The sequence below is a fragment of the Tachyglossus aculeatus genome, unplaced genomic scaffold (genome assembly GCF_015852505.1).
Source record: "Tachyglossus aculeatus isolate mTacAcu1 unplaced genomic scaffold, mTacAcu1.pri scaffold_1_arrow_ctg1, whole genome shotgun sequence".
In the NCBI taxonomy this organism is placed as follows: Eukaryota; Metazoa; Chordata; class Mammalia; order Monotremata; family Tachyglossidae; genus Tachyglossus; species Tachyglossus aculeatus.
The window spans coordinates 5,281,968-5,296,495 of NW_024044915.1; the positions used below are offsets into that span (position 1 = coordinate 5,281,968).

The window sequence follows — 14,528 nt, forward strand, 5'->3', positions numbered from 1 at the left end:
GCCACGGCCATGGGCCCCTGGGGCTGTGTCCTGCTGGTGGCTGCCTGTTGGGTCATTACTAATCTCACCTCCCTGTTACACACCATCCTGGTGACAAAGGTTTCCTTCTGTGTTGACCACACCGTTCCCCACTTCTTCTGTGAACTGGCCCCATTACTGCAGCTATCCTGCTCGGACACCTCCGTCAACAAGCTGGTGGCCCTGATCATGGGGGGCCCATCCATTGCAGTGCCTTTCACCCTTATCCTGGCCTCCTACACCCACATCGTCACTGCCGTCTTCAGGGTGCCCTCGGCCAGAGGAAGATTCAAAGCCTTCTCAATCAATAAATCAAGCGTATTTATTGAGCGCTTACTGTGTGCAGCACACTGTACTAAGCGCTTGGGAAGTACAAGTCGGCAAAAGTCGGCACAAGTCTCTACGCTGATGACACCCAGATCTACATCTCTGCCCCTGCTCTCTCCCCCTCTCTCCAGGCTCGCATCTCCTCCTGCCTTCAGGACATCTCCATTTGGATGTCTGCCCACCACCTAAAGCTCAACATGTCGAAGACTGAACTCCTTGTCTTCCCTCCCAAACCTTGCCCTCTCCCTGACTTTCCCATCTCTGTTGACGGCACTACCATCCTTCCCGTCTCACAAGCCCGCAACCTTGGTGTCATCCTCGACTCTGCTCTCTCATTCACCCCTCACATCCAAGCCGTGACCAAAACCTGCCGGTCTCAGCTCCACAACATTGCCAAGATCCGCCCTTTCCTCTCCATCCCAACCGCTACCCTGCTTATTCAAGCTCTCATCCTATCCCGTCTGGACTACTGCATCAGCCTTCTCTCTGATCTCCCATCCTCGTGTCTCTCTCCACTTCAATCCATACTTCATGCTGCTGCCCGGATTATCTTTGTCCAGAAACGCCCTGGGCATATTACTCCCCTCCTCAAAAATGTCCAGTGGCTACCAATCAATCTGCGCATCAGGCAGAAACTCCTCACCCTGGGCTTCAAGGCTCTCCATCACCTCGCCCCCTCCTACCTCACCTCCCTTCTCTCCTTCTACTGCCCAGTCCGCACCCTCCACTCCTCCACCGCTGATCTCCTCACCGTACCTCGCTCTCGCCTGTCCCGCCATCGACCCCCGGCCCACGTCATCCCCCGGGCCTGGAATGCCCTCCCTCTGCCCCTCCGCCGAGATAGCTCTCTTCCTCCCTTCAAGGCCCTGCTGAGAGCTCACCTCCTCCAGGAGGCCTTCCCAGACTGAGCCCCTTCCTTCCTCTCCCCCTCGTCCCCCTCTGCATCCCTCCATCTTACCTCCTTCCCTTCCCCCCAGCACCTGTATATATGTATATATGTTTGTACATATTTATTACTCTATTTATTTATTTATTTATTTATTTTACTTGTACATTTCTATCCTATTTATTTTATTTTGTTGGTATGTTTGGTTTTGTTCTCTGTCTCCCCCTTTTAGACTGTGAGCCCACTGTTGGGTAGGGACTGTCTCTATGTGTTGCCAATTTGTACTTCCCAAGCGCTTAGTACAGTGCTCTGCACATAGTAAGCGCTCAATAAATACGATTGATTGATTGATTGATATTTATTTCTCTATTTATTTATTTATTTATTTATTTTATTTGTACATATCTGTTCTATTTATTTTATTGTGTTAGTATGTTTGGTTTTGTTCTCTGTCTCCCCCTTTTAGACTGTGAGCCCACTGTTGGGTAGGGACTGTCTCTATATGTTGCCAATTTGTACTTCCCAAGCGCTTAGTACAGTGCTCTGCACATAGTAAGCGCTCAATAAATGCGATTGATGATGATGATGATGATGATGACAAGCAAGAACGAGGCACGGTGAGGAGACTAGCGGCAGAGGATCAAAGGGTGTGGGCTGGGCTGTAGAAGGAGAGAAGGGAGGTGAGGTAGGAGGGGGCGAGGTGATGGAGAGCCTTGAAGCCGAGGGTGAGGAGTTTCTGCCTGACTGCAGTTCCTTTGGAGTCCACCTTCAGGGAGGGGGCATGGAGAGCTGGTTCTGTTCCCCTATTTCTTTCTCACTTACACGGAAAGGGTATGTGGTGGACAGGATTTGCCCCCAGTTCCCGTTCCACTGCTTCATTAGACTCCAAGCTAGGCAGTTCCTCTCCCCTCATCGCTCAGCAGGAACTTCCATGTGTCTCTCCACCGTAACCACTGGACCCTGCCCTGCAAGGAGTATTGCCCAATACCCTTGGAGTCCTGTGTCCAGAGCAGCCATTCCCCTGCACTAGGGATCATTCGGGCCCAGTCCGGAGTGGTCTCCCGGACAACCAGCAGGTGATGGCGGCAGTCTCTGTGGGAGTACCACCTGGAGGTAGGAAGAGTCCAGTAGGCCATGGGACAAACACTTCAGTGATCCATGGGAGCACCCAGGCCTGACCTCTGATTCGGATTGGCCAGTGAATCCCTTCTGGATGTCCCTGGCAGGATTTCCCTCTCTTTTAGTCCTGTCACTGTAGGAAAACTGGGGTTGAAAAAAATGTTAAGCAATAAAAACAACAGCCCTGAAATAATGCCCCAGGAATCATTTCCTCTTCAACCACTCCCGGGTGTTCCTGTCAGGTTGCAGCAGGATGATGTAGCACTTAGGGACGAAGATGCAGACAAGAAGCCCAGCGCCAGAGGCCAGGATGGAGAAGATCTCTGTGGCCACTGTGGCCTTCCCCTTGGTGCCTTGGTATGCAGGGAGGAAGGAGGCCCAGACGCTGCAGAACACCAGCATGCCGAACGTGATGAACTTGGCCTCGTTGAAGCTGTCAGGCAGCCTCCTGGCCAGGAAAGCCACAGTGAAGCTCACCAGGGCCAGAACGCCCAGGTAGCCCAGGACACAGTAGAAGGCAATCACGGAGCCCTCGTTGCACTCGATGATCATGAGTTCAGGCTCAGAGCGTGTGTTCACCTCCGGGAATGGGGGAGCGGTGCCCAGCCAGATCACACAGATGGTCACCTGGGCCAGGGAGCAGGACAGGACTATTGACATGGAGGCTCTGGAACCCACCCACCTAATGAGCCTGCTCTCCACGCTCGTGACCCTGAAGGCCATAACCACAGTGACGGTCTTGGCCAAAATGGACGAGACGGCTACGGTGAACACGACGCCAAAAGCCGTTTGGCGGAGGAGGCAGGAGGCTGCGGTGGGTTGGCCGATGAAGGTCAGGGCACAGAGGAAGCAAAGTTTGAGGGAGATGAGGAGGGTGTAGCTGAGATTGAGGTTATTGGCTCGGACTATGGGGGTGTCTCGGTGCTTAATAAAGACCCCTAAGACCAGGGCTGTGAGGAGAGATAAGGACAGAGATATGCAGACCAGGATCAGCCCCAACGGTTCTCTGGGGGACAGGAAAGTCACCACTTTGTGAAGGCAACCATCTCTTGCAATGTTTGAATACTGATCTTCAGGACACTTCACACACTGTTCTGCGTCTGAAAAAGAAAGAATCATTCAATCAATCAATCAGTCAATCAGCATTTAGTGTGTGCAGAATGCTGTACAGTGCAACAGCTTGGGTAGACACATTCCTTGCCCAGAAGGAGTTCACGGTATAAAAAGGGAGACAGACTTTAATATAAATAAATTGACAAATGATGGATATGCACATAAGTGCTGTGGGGCTGAGGGTGGGGTGAATATCGAGTGCCTAAAAAGAGGGAGGGAAAGAGGAGGGAACAGAGTCTCACCTCCCCCTAAGGCACACTTTTCCCTCCACCTACGTCAGCATCACAGCCCAGGCTGGGAGTTTTGCCTCTACATCAAACCTGACCCATCTGGTCCAACACTCTCTCCCCAGCACCCCTGCCCAGTGCCGATATCGTGTTTTCTGTCCCTTGGCCTCACCCTGCAGTCACCCCAGTCCATGGGCAAGGGGGCTGCTGAGCAAAAACTCCTAAACATCCGTGTCTGCAGTCAGACGTGTCCATCTCTGGCCTGCCCCTTGGGCTTTCCCATTGGTTGCCTCTGTCTCCCCATGCCCTTCATCTGTCACCATCTGGGTCGTGCCCACAGACTCCGGGTCATGTGAGGATCCAGATCTCTGCACACATCTACCTGTCTGGTTGGAAATCTCCCCATCCGGGCACTGGACACAAAAATAGCAGCAGACGGCCATCCCTTGCCTGGCGCGTTTTCTGAATCCTGGTCCACAACTCCTGCTGCACTGCGAATGTGGAGCCTGAATTTTCGAGAAACAGGATAGTGACAGTGAGGGTGGAGCTCCAGAGTTCTAAGCCTATCTGGGTGATCCTGGAGCCTCCCACCCAGAGGCTTCCCCAACCACCTCCCATACAGGTCTGAGCCCCACCAAGGGCTGGGCTACAAGTGCCCCCTCTCCACATCGTCCTCCCTTTTCCTTCTCCTTGCTCAGAGCCAGGGGTTTCAAGGAGTCGTGGGACCAGGTTCCACTTGTGATCTGTGTTGGGGCTCCAGCTGAGGTGATCCCAGGGTCAAGAATGATGTTCAGGCATCCCTTCATTCTCCCACCCTTGCTGACTGCAGGGAGGTGTCTTCAACTCTGAAACATTAAATTCCTTACTGGACCCAGAAAGATGTGTCAGAGAAACTGTGCCGGGAAAGCGCAAGTTTCTGAATAGATGAATGCTAAAACATTTTCATTTTCCTCTCGCCCATCTTGGGGCTGACATTGCACTCCCGGTGTTCTCCCTGGGCAAATAGCTCTCTGCCTCCCACAATGTCCATTCCCCTTCCCACGCTCTGATATCCCCAGTTTGCCAAGCTGTGTTACCATGACCGCCGATACCTGATTTCACTGCAACAATGTGGGGATCACACATGGCCCTGTGGCCAGGGTGACTGATCTGTCACCTGCTCCAGCCCAAGCAGGTGATCAGAGGGGAGCCATCCCCAGTCAGGGCTCTCTCTACATGAACCCCACACAGAAAATGAAACAATTCCTACTGAGATAGGCCCAAGAGATGGCCGAGCAGAGCCACTGGTAACTGTCACAGCACCTCTGGGATACCCCAGCCCCAGCTCCCACCATGATCTATCCACACCAGGCTGTAGGGATTTAAACTGCACCCGAGCTCCATCAGCATCCCTCTTGCTGGACTGTGTCACTGCATCCCCAGGACCCCCTAGCACTGTGGGCAGGGAGCAGTCTGTGGTGAAGTCATTAGGCTGGCATCATATGGCATCATATGACAGAGGAGGAAGCGGCACCACCTTGGCTCGTAATTCAACCCCTTCACCTAGGGATTGGGAGAATTGATAGGACCCCCAGTCACCCATGCTCTGGGCCTCGATTTAGTGCTTAAATGCCCCCAGATATGTCTGTCTGGAGTTCCCTCTATGCCTCATAGCCTCATATCATGCACCCCTTGAGAACCAAAATTAATGTCTCATTGCCACCTAAGTGTTTTTTTTCCCAGCACTAGGTATTCATTCATTCATTCAATAGTATTTATTGAGCATTTACTGTGTCTAGAACTATAAACTGAGCACTTGGAAGAGTACAATATAGCAATGAACAGACTTATTCCCTGACCACAACGAGCTTCCAGTTTACAGTCTCGTTAAAGTGCTGTGCACACAGTAAGTGCTCCATCTATACAATCACTACTAGAAGCCTGGGACTACCACTTCAGGACATCCGGGCATTCCCATTGGCTGCTTACCTGAGAGGCTCCCCCAGGCCACACGATCGTTGCCTTATTGATGATGACATCTTGGTTTGGGTGTGCCTGAGGGTCCACCTCCCCAACTTTCACCAATTCACCATTTCCATTGGGAAATATCACAAAGTTCAGAATGTCATATTTTGCAGCAGGTCTGCGGTTCTCGTCCAGAATCACCAGTTCCCCAGCAGGGTTGTCAAACTGACCCTTTCTCAAAAACTCATGGAGCTGAAATGGATAAAAGGAAATTCTACAGACTCCTGACCCCATGGGAGGTGAGATCAGCTGCAGTGGGATTTGTGGGGGTCATTTTGTTTATTTGAGTCAAAATTAGAACCTTCTGACTCCCAGGCCCAGGCTCTATCCATTATGCCGTGCTACTTCTCCAAGTGGCTTAACTTCCCTGGGCCTCAATTTCCTCATCTATAAAATAAGGATTCGATACCTTTCTTCCTTCCCGTTGAACTGTGGGCCCCATCTAGGACAAGGCCTGAGTCTGACCTGATTATCCCGTACCTACCCCAGTGTTTAAAACAGTACTGGCACCTAGTAGGCACTTAGTAAATACCTTCACCAATATTATTATCATTATCACCATGACTACCCAGGGAAGCTGCCACAGGGAGGCAAAAGGGGAGACATGGAGTCAGGGAGCAATCATCCCACAGGGAGGGGATTTCTTCTTTCCCACCTTTGGCCCTGCTGACTGCCCTGCTTCTCCAGATCCCCTACCCTCCCCCGACCTCAATCATCCAGCCCAGGAATAGAGGAAGTCTCTCTCTCCTTCTTTTTCTCTATTTCCTGGCATGAAATGGAGGGCATGGAAGAGAACACAGGGACGACAGACCTACTCATGGGAATATTTTCCATCTCATCCTTACATAGGCAAGGAGGAGGGAAGGGAGGGATATGTCTGCCTAACAGTGGGGGGAAGCCTCGTCCTAGGACCAGCGACACTGCCAACCTCTATCATTCAGCAGTTAGCTTGTGGAGATCAGGAGTGGGGAGCTGTGAACAGTAGAGAGGAGGGCAAGTGGCTATGATCGCGATGATGAGGATGGTGACCCATGAAGCTGTACTCTGTGACCACCTCCCAACCCCGCTACCCCCAGTGGGATAACGTTGGTTATTCCAATTGATTTAAGTTGTACTTCAAGCTTGAAGAAGGCGGCACTGATGGTCCGATCTGGGGAGCACAGTACCGTCCAAAAATGCTGTCCCTTGTCATGTTGTTAAGTTTAACGTTTGCATTGTCTAGCACTGTCTTCTCTTTTCCCTGAAATCGATGCACCACATCCTAAATAAGTATTGGGATCAATAATATTTATGAATTACAAATTCTTCATTATGGGCAGTGAACTTGTCTACCAGCTCTGCTCTATGGTACACTCCCAAGCACTTAGTACAGTGCTTGGCACACGGTAAGTACTCAATAAGTACCACTGAAGGAATAATTGATTTATATCTTCCTTTTGTGCCAGGATGTGTGTGGCTGGGGCAGCTGATACACCAATGACTATGATTAAAACATACGAATTTTTATAGGTCAAATTTTAGTTACAGTTTAACCAGATGCCCAGGAGGGACGTCTTGCATTAGGGCAGTGTTCCCCCTCTTTCTTACCTGCAATTGTACTTCAGTGAATTGTTTTTTAGGACTCGGTCTCTGAACCCAGTCCTGTATATACTAGAGAATAACAGATGAGGCTTTTCTGAAGGTGTACGTTTCGATCAGGCCCTCCACTACTGCACTTCAGCAGCGCCTTCCTCTTTTAACCTCTAGGCTAAAAGCTCTTTGTGGACAAGAAATCTGTCTACCAACTCTGTTGTAATGTACTCTCCTGAATGGTTAGGACCATGGTCTGCACACAGTAAGCTCTCAATACATATCACTGATTAACTGACTGATTTTTCTGCCCCTGGTCCAGCGGGGGAACATTACCTGCCACAGATGAGGCACCAGACAGTCCCTGTTTCCCCGAGATTCCAGGTCTGAGCAGGAAAGGAGCAACTCCTGAAGCCCCTGTGCAACAGCATACATGGCGTTGTACACACTGTAACTCAGGGCAGACATCGTCAGGGAAAAATGGTGCAAAGGCAATAACTCCAAGGACGCATTTTCTGAGCATTTTGATCCACCGAGTTCAGGAAATGAAAGGGAACAGTCAAAAGCAGACTCCCAGAATTCCTTCAAGAAAATGAATTCTGGGTATTTTTCTGGTCTAACCGTCCGTAAAAAATCTCTGAAACCGGGAACTTCTTCAACAAGGTTTGCCAGAGTGAAAGTTCCATGAAAGTTGTAGTTATTTATTACTTTCCCAAAGCTCAAAGTAAAGTCCCAGTGAAAGGTGGTGATCAAAACCATCCGGGACAGCTCAAAACTCTCTATCACATATTTCAGAAGGATTAGTGACTCTGCATCCCCATAGGCAGCCATCACTGTGGATGACGTAGCCGTCACCCTGTAGTAGACTTTCCAGATTGAATAAATGTTCACCCTCAAACTCGGGATCTTCTCGGTAAATGCTGCACAGACACCATTCCTGACCATCTCCCCAGTCATGTCTGAGAGGAATCTATCTCCTCTCATATCATCTGAAACCACCAGCCCGACCCAGGTCCAGCCAAAATGTACAATTAACCGGACAATCCCCCGGGGCAGAGAGGAGATCCTGGGGGCCACCTGATAGAGAGTTGGAAATTGGACCTTGTCGCTGAAGACTGGATCAAACGGGCCATAGGTGATCTGGATAGAGAACAACAGAGCTCAGTGTGAGGTGTGAGAAGATGGCAAATCCATCAAAAGTATTGATTTAGATTCTGCACTGGGAAGAACACTGTTCTTACCACTTGAGAAAGGATGATTGAGGCAAAAGACACAATACCTATACTCAAAGAGATTTTAATCAACCAGTCACATTTATTGAGCAATTACTGCATGCAGAGCACTGTACTCAGTTCCTAGGGGAGTACAATATAACTGGGCTGGCAAACATGTTCCCTACCCACGGTGAGCTAATAGACTAGCGGGAGAGATGGGCGTTTAAATGTACCATGGGCATGTACATAAGTGTTTTGGGGATGAGGGTGGGGCCAATAAAAGGTGCAGACCCAACCAGAAAGGCTAGGGAGTAGGGGAAATGAGGGACTGATGAGGGAAGCTTTCTTGGAAGAGTCATGACTTTAGCAAGGTTACAATGGCGTGGAAAGTGATTATCTATTGGATATGAATGGGGAGACAGTTATGGGCCAGTGGCAGGACAAAGACAGAAGGTCATCAGCAAGATAGATGAGATCAAGGTACAGCAATTAGGTTGGCATTAGAGGATGGACAGGTATGGGCTGGGTTGTAGTAGAACATTAGCAAGGAGGGAATTGGAGGAGAGGAAATAGAGGTAGTAGGTGTAGACAAACTCATGGAGTTTGGAAAGCAATGTTAGGAGGAAGGTGGACCTATACCCAGAGGGAGCTGAAGGGTCAAGGGAGGGTTATTTTCAGGAAAGGGAATACATGAGTATGTTAGAAAGCACTGGGGAAGAAACCATTGGATAGCGAACAGGCAAAGGTGGTTGTCAGCAAGGAAAAAAGAGAGGGTCAAGTGTTTTGATAAGGTCCAAAGGAAAAGCGTCAGAGGAACAGGTAGAAGGGGTAGATTTTTAGAGGAAGCAGGCGATCTCCTCTTGGGACACTTCAGGGAAAGATGGGAGATTCAAAACAGAAGCGGGGGAGAGAGGGTCTGGACAGGACCAGGGGAGATTTAAGGGAGATCATGCTTGATGATTTCAATTTTTACCACAAAGTACATAGCCAGGTGAGGGAATAAAGATGGTTGGAATTTGAGGAGGGACTTAAATGTCTGAAACACCTGACAAAGGCAATGGCCATGGGAGTCAATAAGCATGGAGAAGTTTTGCTGCCGGGCAAGACAGAGGGCAAGTTAGAGCGTGAAAAGATGCATTTGACATGAACTAAGTTAGCCTGATATCTGGATTTCTGCCAGCACCGCTCCATGGCATGTGCACGGGAGCAAAGGGAGAGTGTTCTGGAGGTAATCCAGTGGTTTGTATTAGTGGTAAGATAATTGTGAAGGGATAGGGGAGCGAGAGAGTTGACTTTGGTAGAAAGGGGGTTTTGAGGTGGTCAATTTGTGCCTCAGGATAGGTACTTTGTGTATGGAGACCAAACTGGACACGATGACTTGAGAAATACAATTGATTGATTGAAAATTGGTGTGGATAAATAGATTGAACGTCTCTTATGGGGGAACAACCAATATGACAAAGTCGAGGGGTTGGGAGGATGGAAGTCAGATGAGGAACTTGCAGTTGAATACAGTGTGGTTTAGTGGAAAGAGTACGAGGCTGGGAGACAGAATCCCTTGGTTTGAATGCCAGTCCAAGTCACTTTGGCAAGTCGCTTAACTTCTCTGGGTCTTGGTACCCACTGAGGACTCTTGAAACGTGTTCTCCCCACTACTAATACTGTGAGCCCCATGTGGGACCTAATCAATCAATCAATCAATCGTATTTATTGAGCGCTTACTGTGTGCAGAGCACTGTACTAAGCACTTGGGAAGTACAACTTGGCAACATATAGAGACAGTCCCTACCCAACAGTGGGCTCACAGTCTAAAAGGGGGAGACAGAGAACAAAACCAAACATACTAACAAAATAAAATAAACAGAAAAGATATGTACAAGTAAAATGAATTAATAAATAAATAGAGTAATAAATATGTACAAACATATATACAGGTGCTGTGGGGAAGGGAAGGAGGTAAGATGAGGGGGATGGAGAGGGGGACGGGGGGAGAGGAAGGAAGGGGCTCAGTCTGGGAAGGCCTCCTGGAGGAGGTGAGCTCTCAGTAGGGCCTTAAAGGGAGGAAGAGAGCTAGCTTGGTGGATTGGCAGAGGGAGGGCATTCCAGGCCCGGGGGATGACGTGGGCCGGGGGTCGATGGCGGGACAGGCGAGAACGAGGTACAGTGAGGAGATTAGCGGCAGAGGAGCGGAGGGTGCGGGCTGGGCAGTAGAAGGAGAGAAGGGAGGTGAGGTAGGAGGGGGCGAGGTGATGGAGAACCTTGAAGCCCAAGGTGAGGAGTTTTTGCCTGATGCGCAGATTGATTGGTAGCCACTGGAGATTTTTGAGGAGGGGAGTAACATGCCCAGAGCGTTTCTGGACAAAGACAATCCGGGCAGCAGCATGAAGTATGGATTGAAGTGGGGAGAGACACGAGGATGGGAGATCAGAGAGAAGGCTGGTGCAGTAGTCCAGACGGGATAGGGTGAGAGCTTGAACGAGCAGGGTAGCGGTTTGGATGGAGAGGAAAGGGAGGATCTTGGCAATGTTGCGGAGCTGAGACCAGTAGGTTTTGGTGACGGCTTGGATGTGAGGGGTGAATGAGAGAGCGGAGTCGAGGATGACACCAAGGCTGCGGGCTTGTGAGACCGGGAGGATGGTAGTGCCATCAACAGAGATGAGAAAGTCAGGGAGAGGGCAGGGTTTGGGAGGGAAGGCAAGGAGTTCAGTCTTGGACATGTTGAGTTTTAGGTGGAGGGCAGACATCCAGATGGAGATGTCCTGAAGGCAGGAGGAGATGCCTGGAGAGAAGGGGAGAGAGTAGGGGCAGAGATGTAGATCTCGGTGTCATCAGCGTAGAGATGACAGTTGAAGCCGTGGGAGCGAATGAGGTCACCAAGGGAGTGAGTGTAGAATCATCCTGAACAACTGCAGCTTTTAGTACAAGGTTGGCCTATAGTAAGCACCTAAGAAATACAATTAGTAATTTTCATCATCATCATCATCAATCGTATTTCAGAGTTGGTGAGGGTAGAATTGGTGAGGGTCAATAGAAAGGATGAGATCGAGTGTGTGTCCAAGTTGCTGAGTGGTAAGTTAGGGTGGAGCAGGATTTCAAGGAGTTGAGGAAGCAGTCAGCAGAAATGTCATTGGGAACATCCACATGGATATTGAAGTCCCCAAGGATGAAGGGATGCTTTCATCCTCACCCTCGGCTTCAAGGCTCTCCATCACCTCGCCCCCTCCTACCTCACCTCCCTTCTCTCCTTCTACAGCCCACCCCGCACCCTCCGCTCCTCTGCCATTTATCTCCTAACCGTTCCTCATTGTCGCCTGTCCCGCCATCGACCCCCAGCCCACGTCATCCCCCGGGCCTGGAATGCCCTCCCTCTGCCCCTCCGCCAAGCTAGCTCTCTTCCTCCCTTCAAGACCCTACTGAGAGCTCACCTCCTCCAGGAGGCCTTCCCAGACTGAGCCCCTTCCTTCCTCTCCCCCTTGTCCCCCTCTCCATCCCCCCCATCTTGCCTCCTTCTCTTCCCCACTGCACCTATATATATGTATATATGTTTGTACATATTTATTACTCTATTTATTTATTTATTTGTGTATTTTACTTGTACATATCTATTCTATTTATTTTATTTCGTTAGTATGCTTGGTTTTGTTCTCTGTCTCCCCCTTTTAGACTGTAAGCCCACTGTTGGGTAGGGACTGTCTCTATATGTTGCCAACTTGTACTTCCCAAGCGCTTAGTACAGTGCTCTGCACACAGTAAGCGCTCAATAAATACGATTGATTGATTGATTGATTCTCATGATGGAACAGGGGTCTCATAGACTGCACTTGGCTAACAGGAGAGATTAAAGCAAAATTATCTGCAGATAAGCAGATCAATGAGGAGGGTAATATAGGAGCCTTCCTAGGAAATGAGGAGCTGCAAGACAAGTCTGGTTTACCATTTGCATGGAACACAAGGCACAGATCTGGGAAAATACTGTGGAAGAAAGTCCAGCAACATGTACTGAACAGATGGGATGTGAGAGATGAAAGAGACCAAAGAAGCAAAGCTCATGCCAGGAATGAGAGTCTTGGTAACAGGGGTACCAGGTAGCGGGTAGCAGGGTATCAGTACTGATAGGAAACCTAGGCTGAGGAATGGATATGGGAGGGAAAATGAAGAGTTCAGTTTCATTCTTATGAAATTGAAGCTTCAGGGAGACATTCCTACACAGATCCCTGGGACTCTAGTGAAAATGTTAGATGACAGAGGACCTTGGAATTTAATACTGTGAGACAGGTTGGGGAGATACTGCTTGGCCTGGGTAGCTGAAGCCATAGGAGTGGATGAACTCCCCAGAAGTACTGAGTGCAAAGTGAGAAGAGAAGGGGAAATAGAACAGAGTTTTGAATGATACCCACATGTGTGTCCCCTGTCCCTGGCTCCTGTGTGCTCTGCTGACTCCATGCCCTACACATATCTTTCCTTTTTACCTTTCTTCTTACCCCTCTAAAAGGGAAAATCGCAGAATGGACAGGAAGTGCACTAGGAGCCAGAAAAACAACAACAATGGAAATGATTGTGACAGAAATTCACTTGAACGTTTACATCCCGTCGATAAATGAACCCTCAGGACCTAGCTTGTCCTTGAAGCACACACAGCCCTAAGTTGTGTCTGAAAAACTGCTCCTTCCTAGTAACATCCCTTCTCAACAGGCAGTGTGGGATTGAAAGAAGTGAAGGGAAACTGTTTTTCAAAAGACATGTCTCCAATCTGGTCATTCCTTATCTACACAAGGATGCCACCAAACTAGTTGAATGGTCTCCTACCTGTGGGAGCTTGTAGAGTCCCAGGATGGTCGCCATGCTGAAGGACAGGGCAGATGTAGCTCCTCCGATGACAGCCACGGACTTTTCCCGCCTCCCACAGCTGTAGTTAGGGATGGTCTGTCGTCCTCCCGACAGCCACATCAAGGCACCCTCTATGGCTCTATCAGCATGGTGGTAGTTTTCGTGGACATTGAACCCCAGAGACACATTGGATAAAAGGCCAGGATCCTTGTTGATCTCCTCCACAGCAAACAGCAGGGCCAGGAAGTGCTGGAAGTCTTTGTTAACCCAACTGAAATGAGGCATAAGTGATCGCCCCTAGGGTCCACCCTGAACCCCCACCCTGCATTCAAGGGGACATGTACTACCGAGTGAATAGATCTGGTACAAAGTCCAGTGACAACAAGCATCACCCGTCCCAGGGCCCTGGATCACCTACACCAGCCAAGTGGCATCCCCTCCTGCATCACCCGTCCCAGGTCTTCCTATGTCCTAGGCCACAGTTCTGATGGATACCAGGTAAGGGAGGGAGTGGAAGGAGTAGAGTGACGTGTTTCTCCTTCGAACCCGTGAGGATGATCTGAGGGACAATAACTGAGGGAAGAGAAGGAAGTACAGAGAGTCCAGTCTGTGTAGTGATGCTGAGGGTTCGGAATGCAGACTTGGATCTGTCTCAGGAGGGAGGTCAGAAACCCAGTCTTGGATGCAGTCACTGCCCAATCATCAGTCACCATTGAAACAGAGAAAACAAAAGAATCAGTGGGCCCTGAGCTTGGGAATCAGAGGACGTGGGTTCTAATCCCAGGTCTTCCAAATGACTGCTGTGTGATTTTGGACCGATCATTTAACTTCTTTGTGCCTCAGGTACCTCGTCTGTAAAATGGGGATTAAAACCTCATCCCTCGTACTTAGACTGTGAGCCACATGGGAGATAGGGCCTGTATCCAACTAGTGTGTAAAACAGTCTTTGTCACATGTTAAGTGCTTAGCTAGTACCACAATTAAATTAAATAAAATAAATATAACCACTAAGACCAAAAAAAAAAAAACAACCAAAAACCACTTACTGGGAAATACAGTTCTTCCTGTTACTATTGTAGATGAATTGCAAATTTTCGTTCTGAAAAACCGTCGTGGTCTGCAGAGATAACAACCCTGTGATGACCAGGTCCCCATCCCTGTAGTAGGTGGCTGGATACTCTCTGTCCAGGCAGCAGGGAGTCTTCCTTTCCCCCCTGGTGGAGT

At 49.4% G+C, this 14,528-nt stretch overlaps 1 protein-coding gene across 1 annotated transcript; it reads right to left on the reverse strand.

The window, feature by feature from the left end:
* Positions 1 to 2,554: 2,554 nt before the first annotated feature.
* LOC119923523 (vomeronasal type-2 receptor 26-like) lies at positions 2,555 to 13,319 on the reverse strand. Its single transcript, XM_038742889.1, has 5 exons — positions 13,284 to 13,319; positions 7,600 to 8,403; positions 5,659 to 5,886; positions 4,073 to 4,196; positions 2,555 to 3,450 (listed from the first exon to the last, which is right to left on the reverse strand). Exons 1-5 carry the CDS (start codon positions 13,317 to 13,319, stop codon positions 2,555 to 2,557), a joined length of 2,088 nt encoding a protein of 695 aa, XP_038598817.1.
* Positions 13,320 to 14,528: the final 1,209 nt, after the last annotated feature.

Coding starts and splice junctions, on each gene's coding strand:
- LOC119923523 (XM_038742889.1), bottom strand. CDS start 13,319: ATGGCGACCATCCTGGGACTCTACAAGCTCCCACAG. Junction 5,887..7,599: donor TGGTGCCTCATCTGTGGCAG/GTAATGTTCCCC, acceptor TATCCATTTCAG/CTCCATGAGTTTTTGAGAAA. Junction 4,197..5,658: donor GGCCTGGGGGAGCCTCTCAG/GTAAGCAGCCAA, acceptor TCGAAAATTCAG/GCTCCACATTCGCAGTGCAG.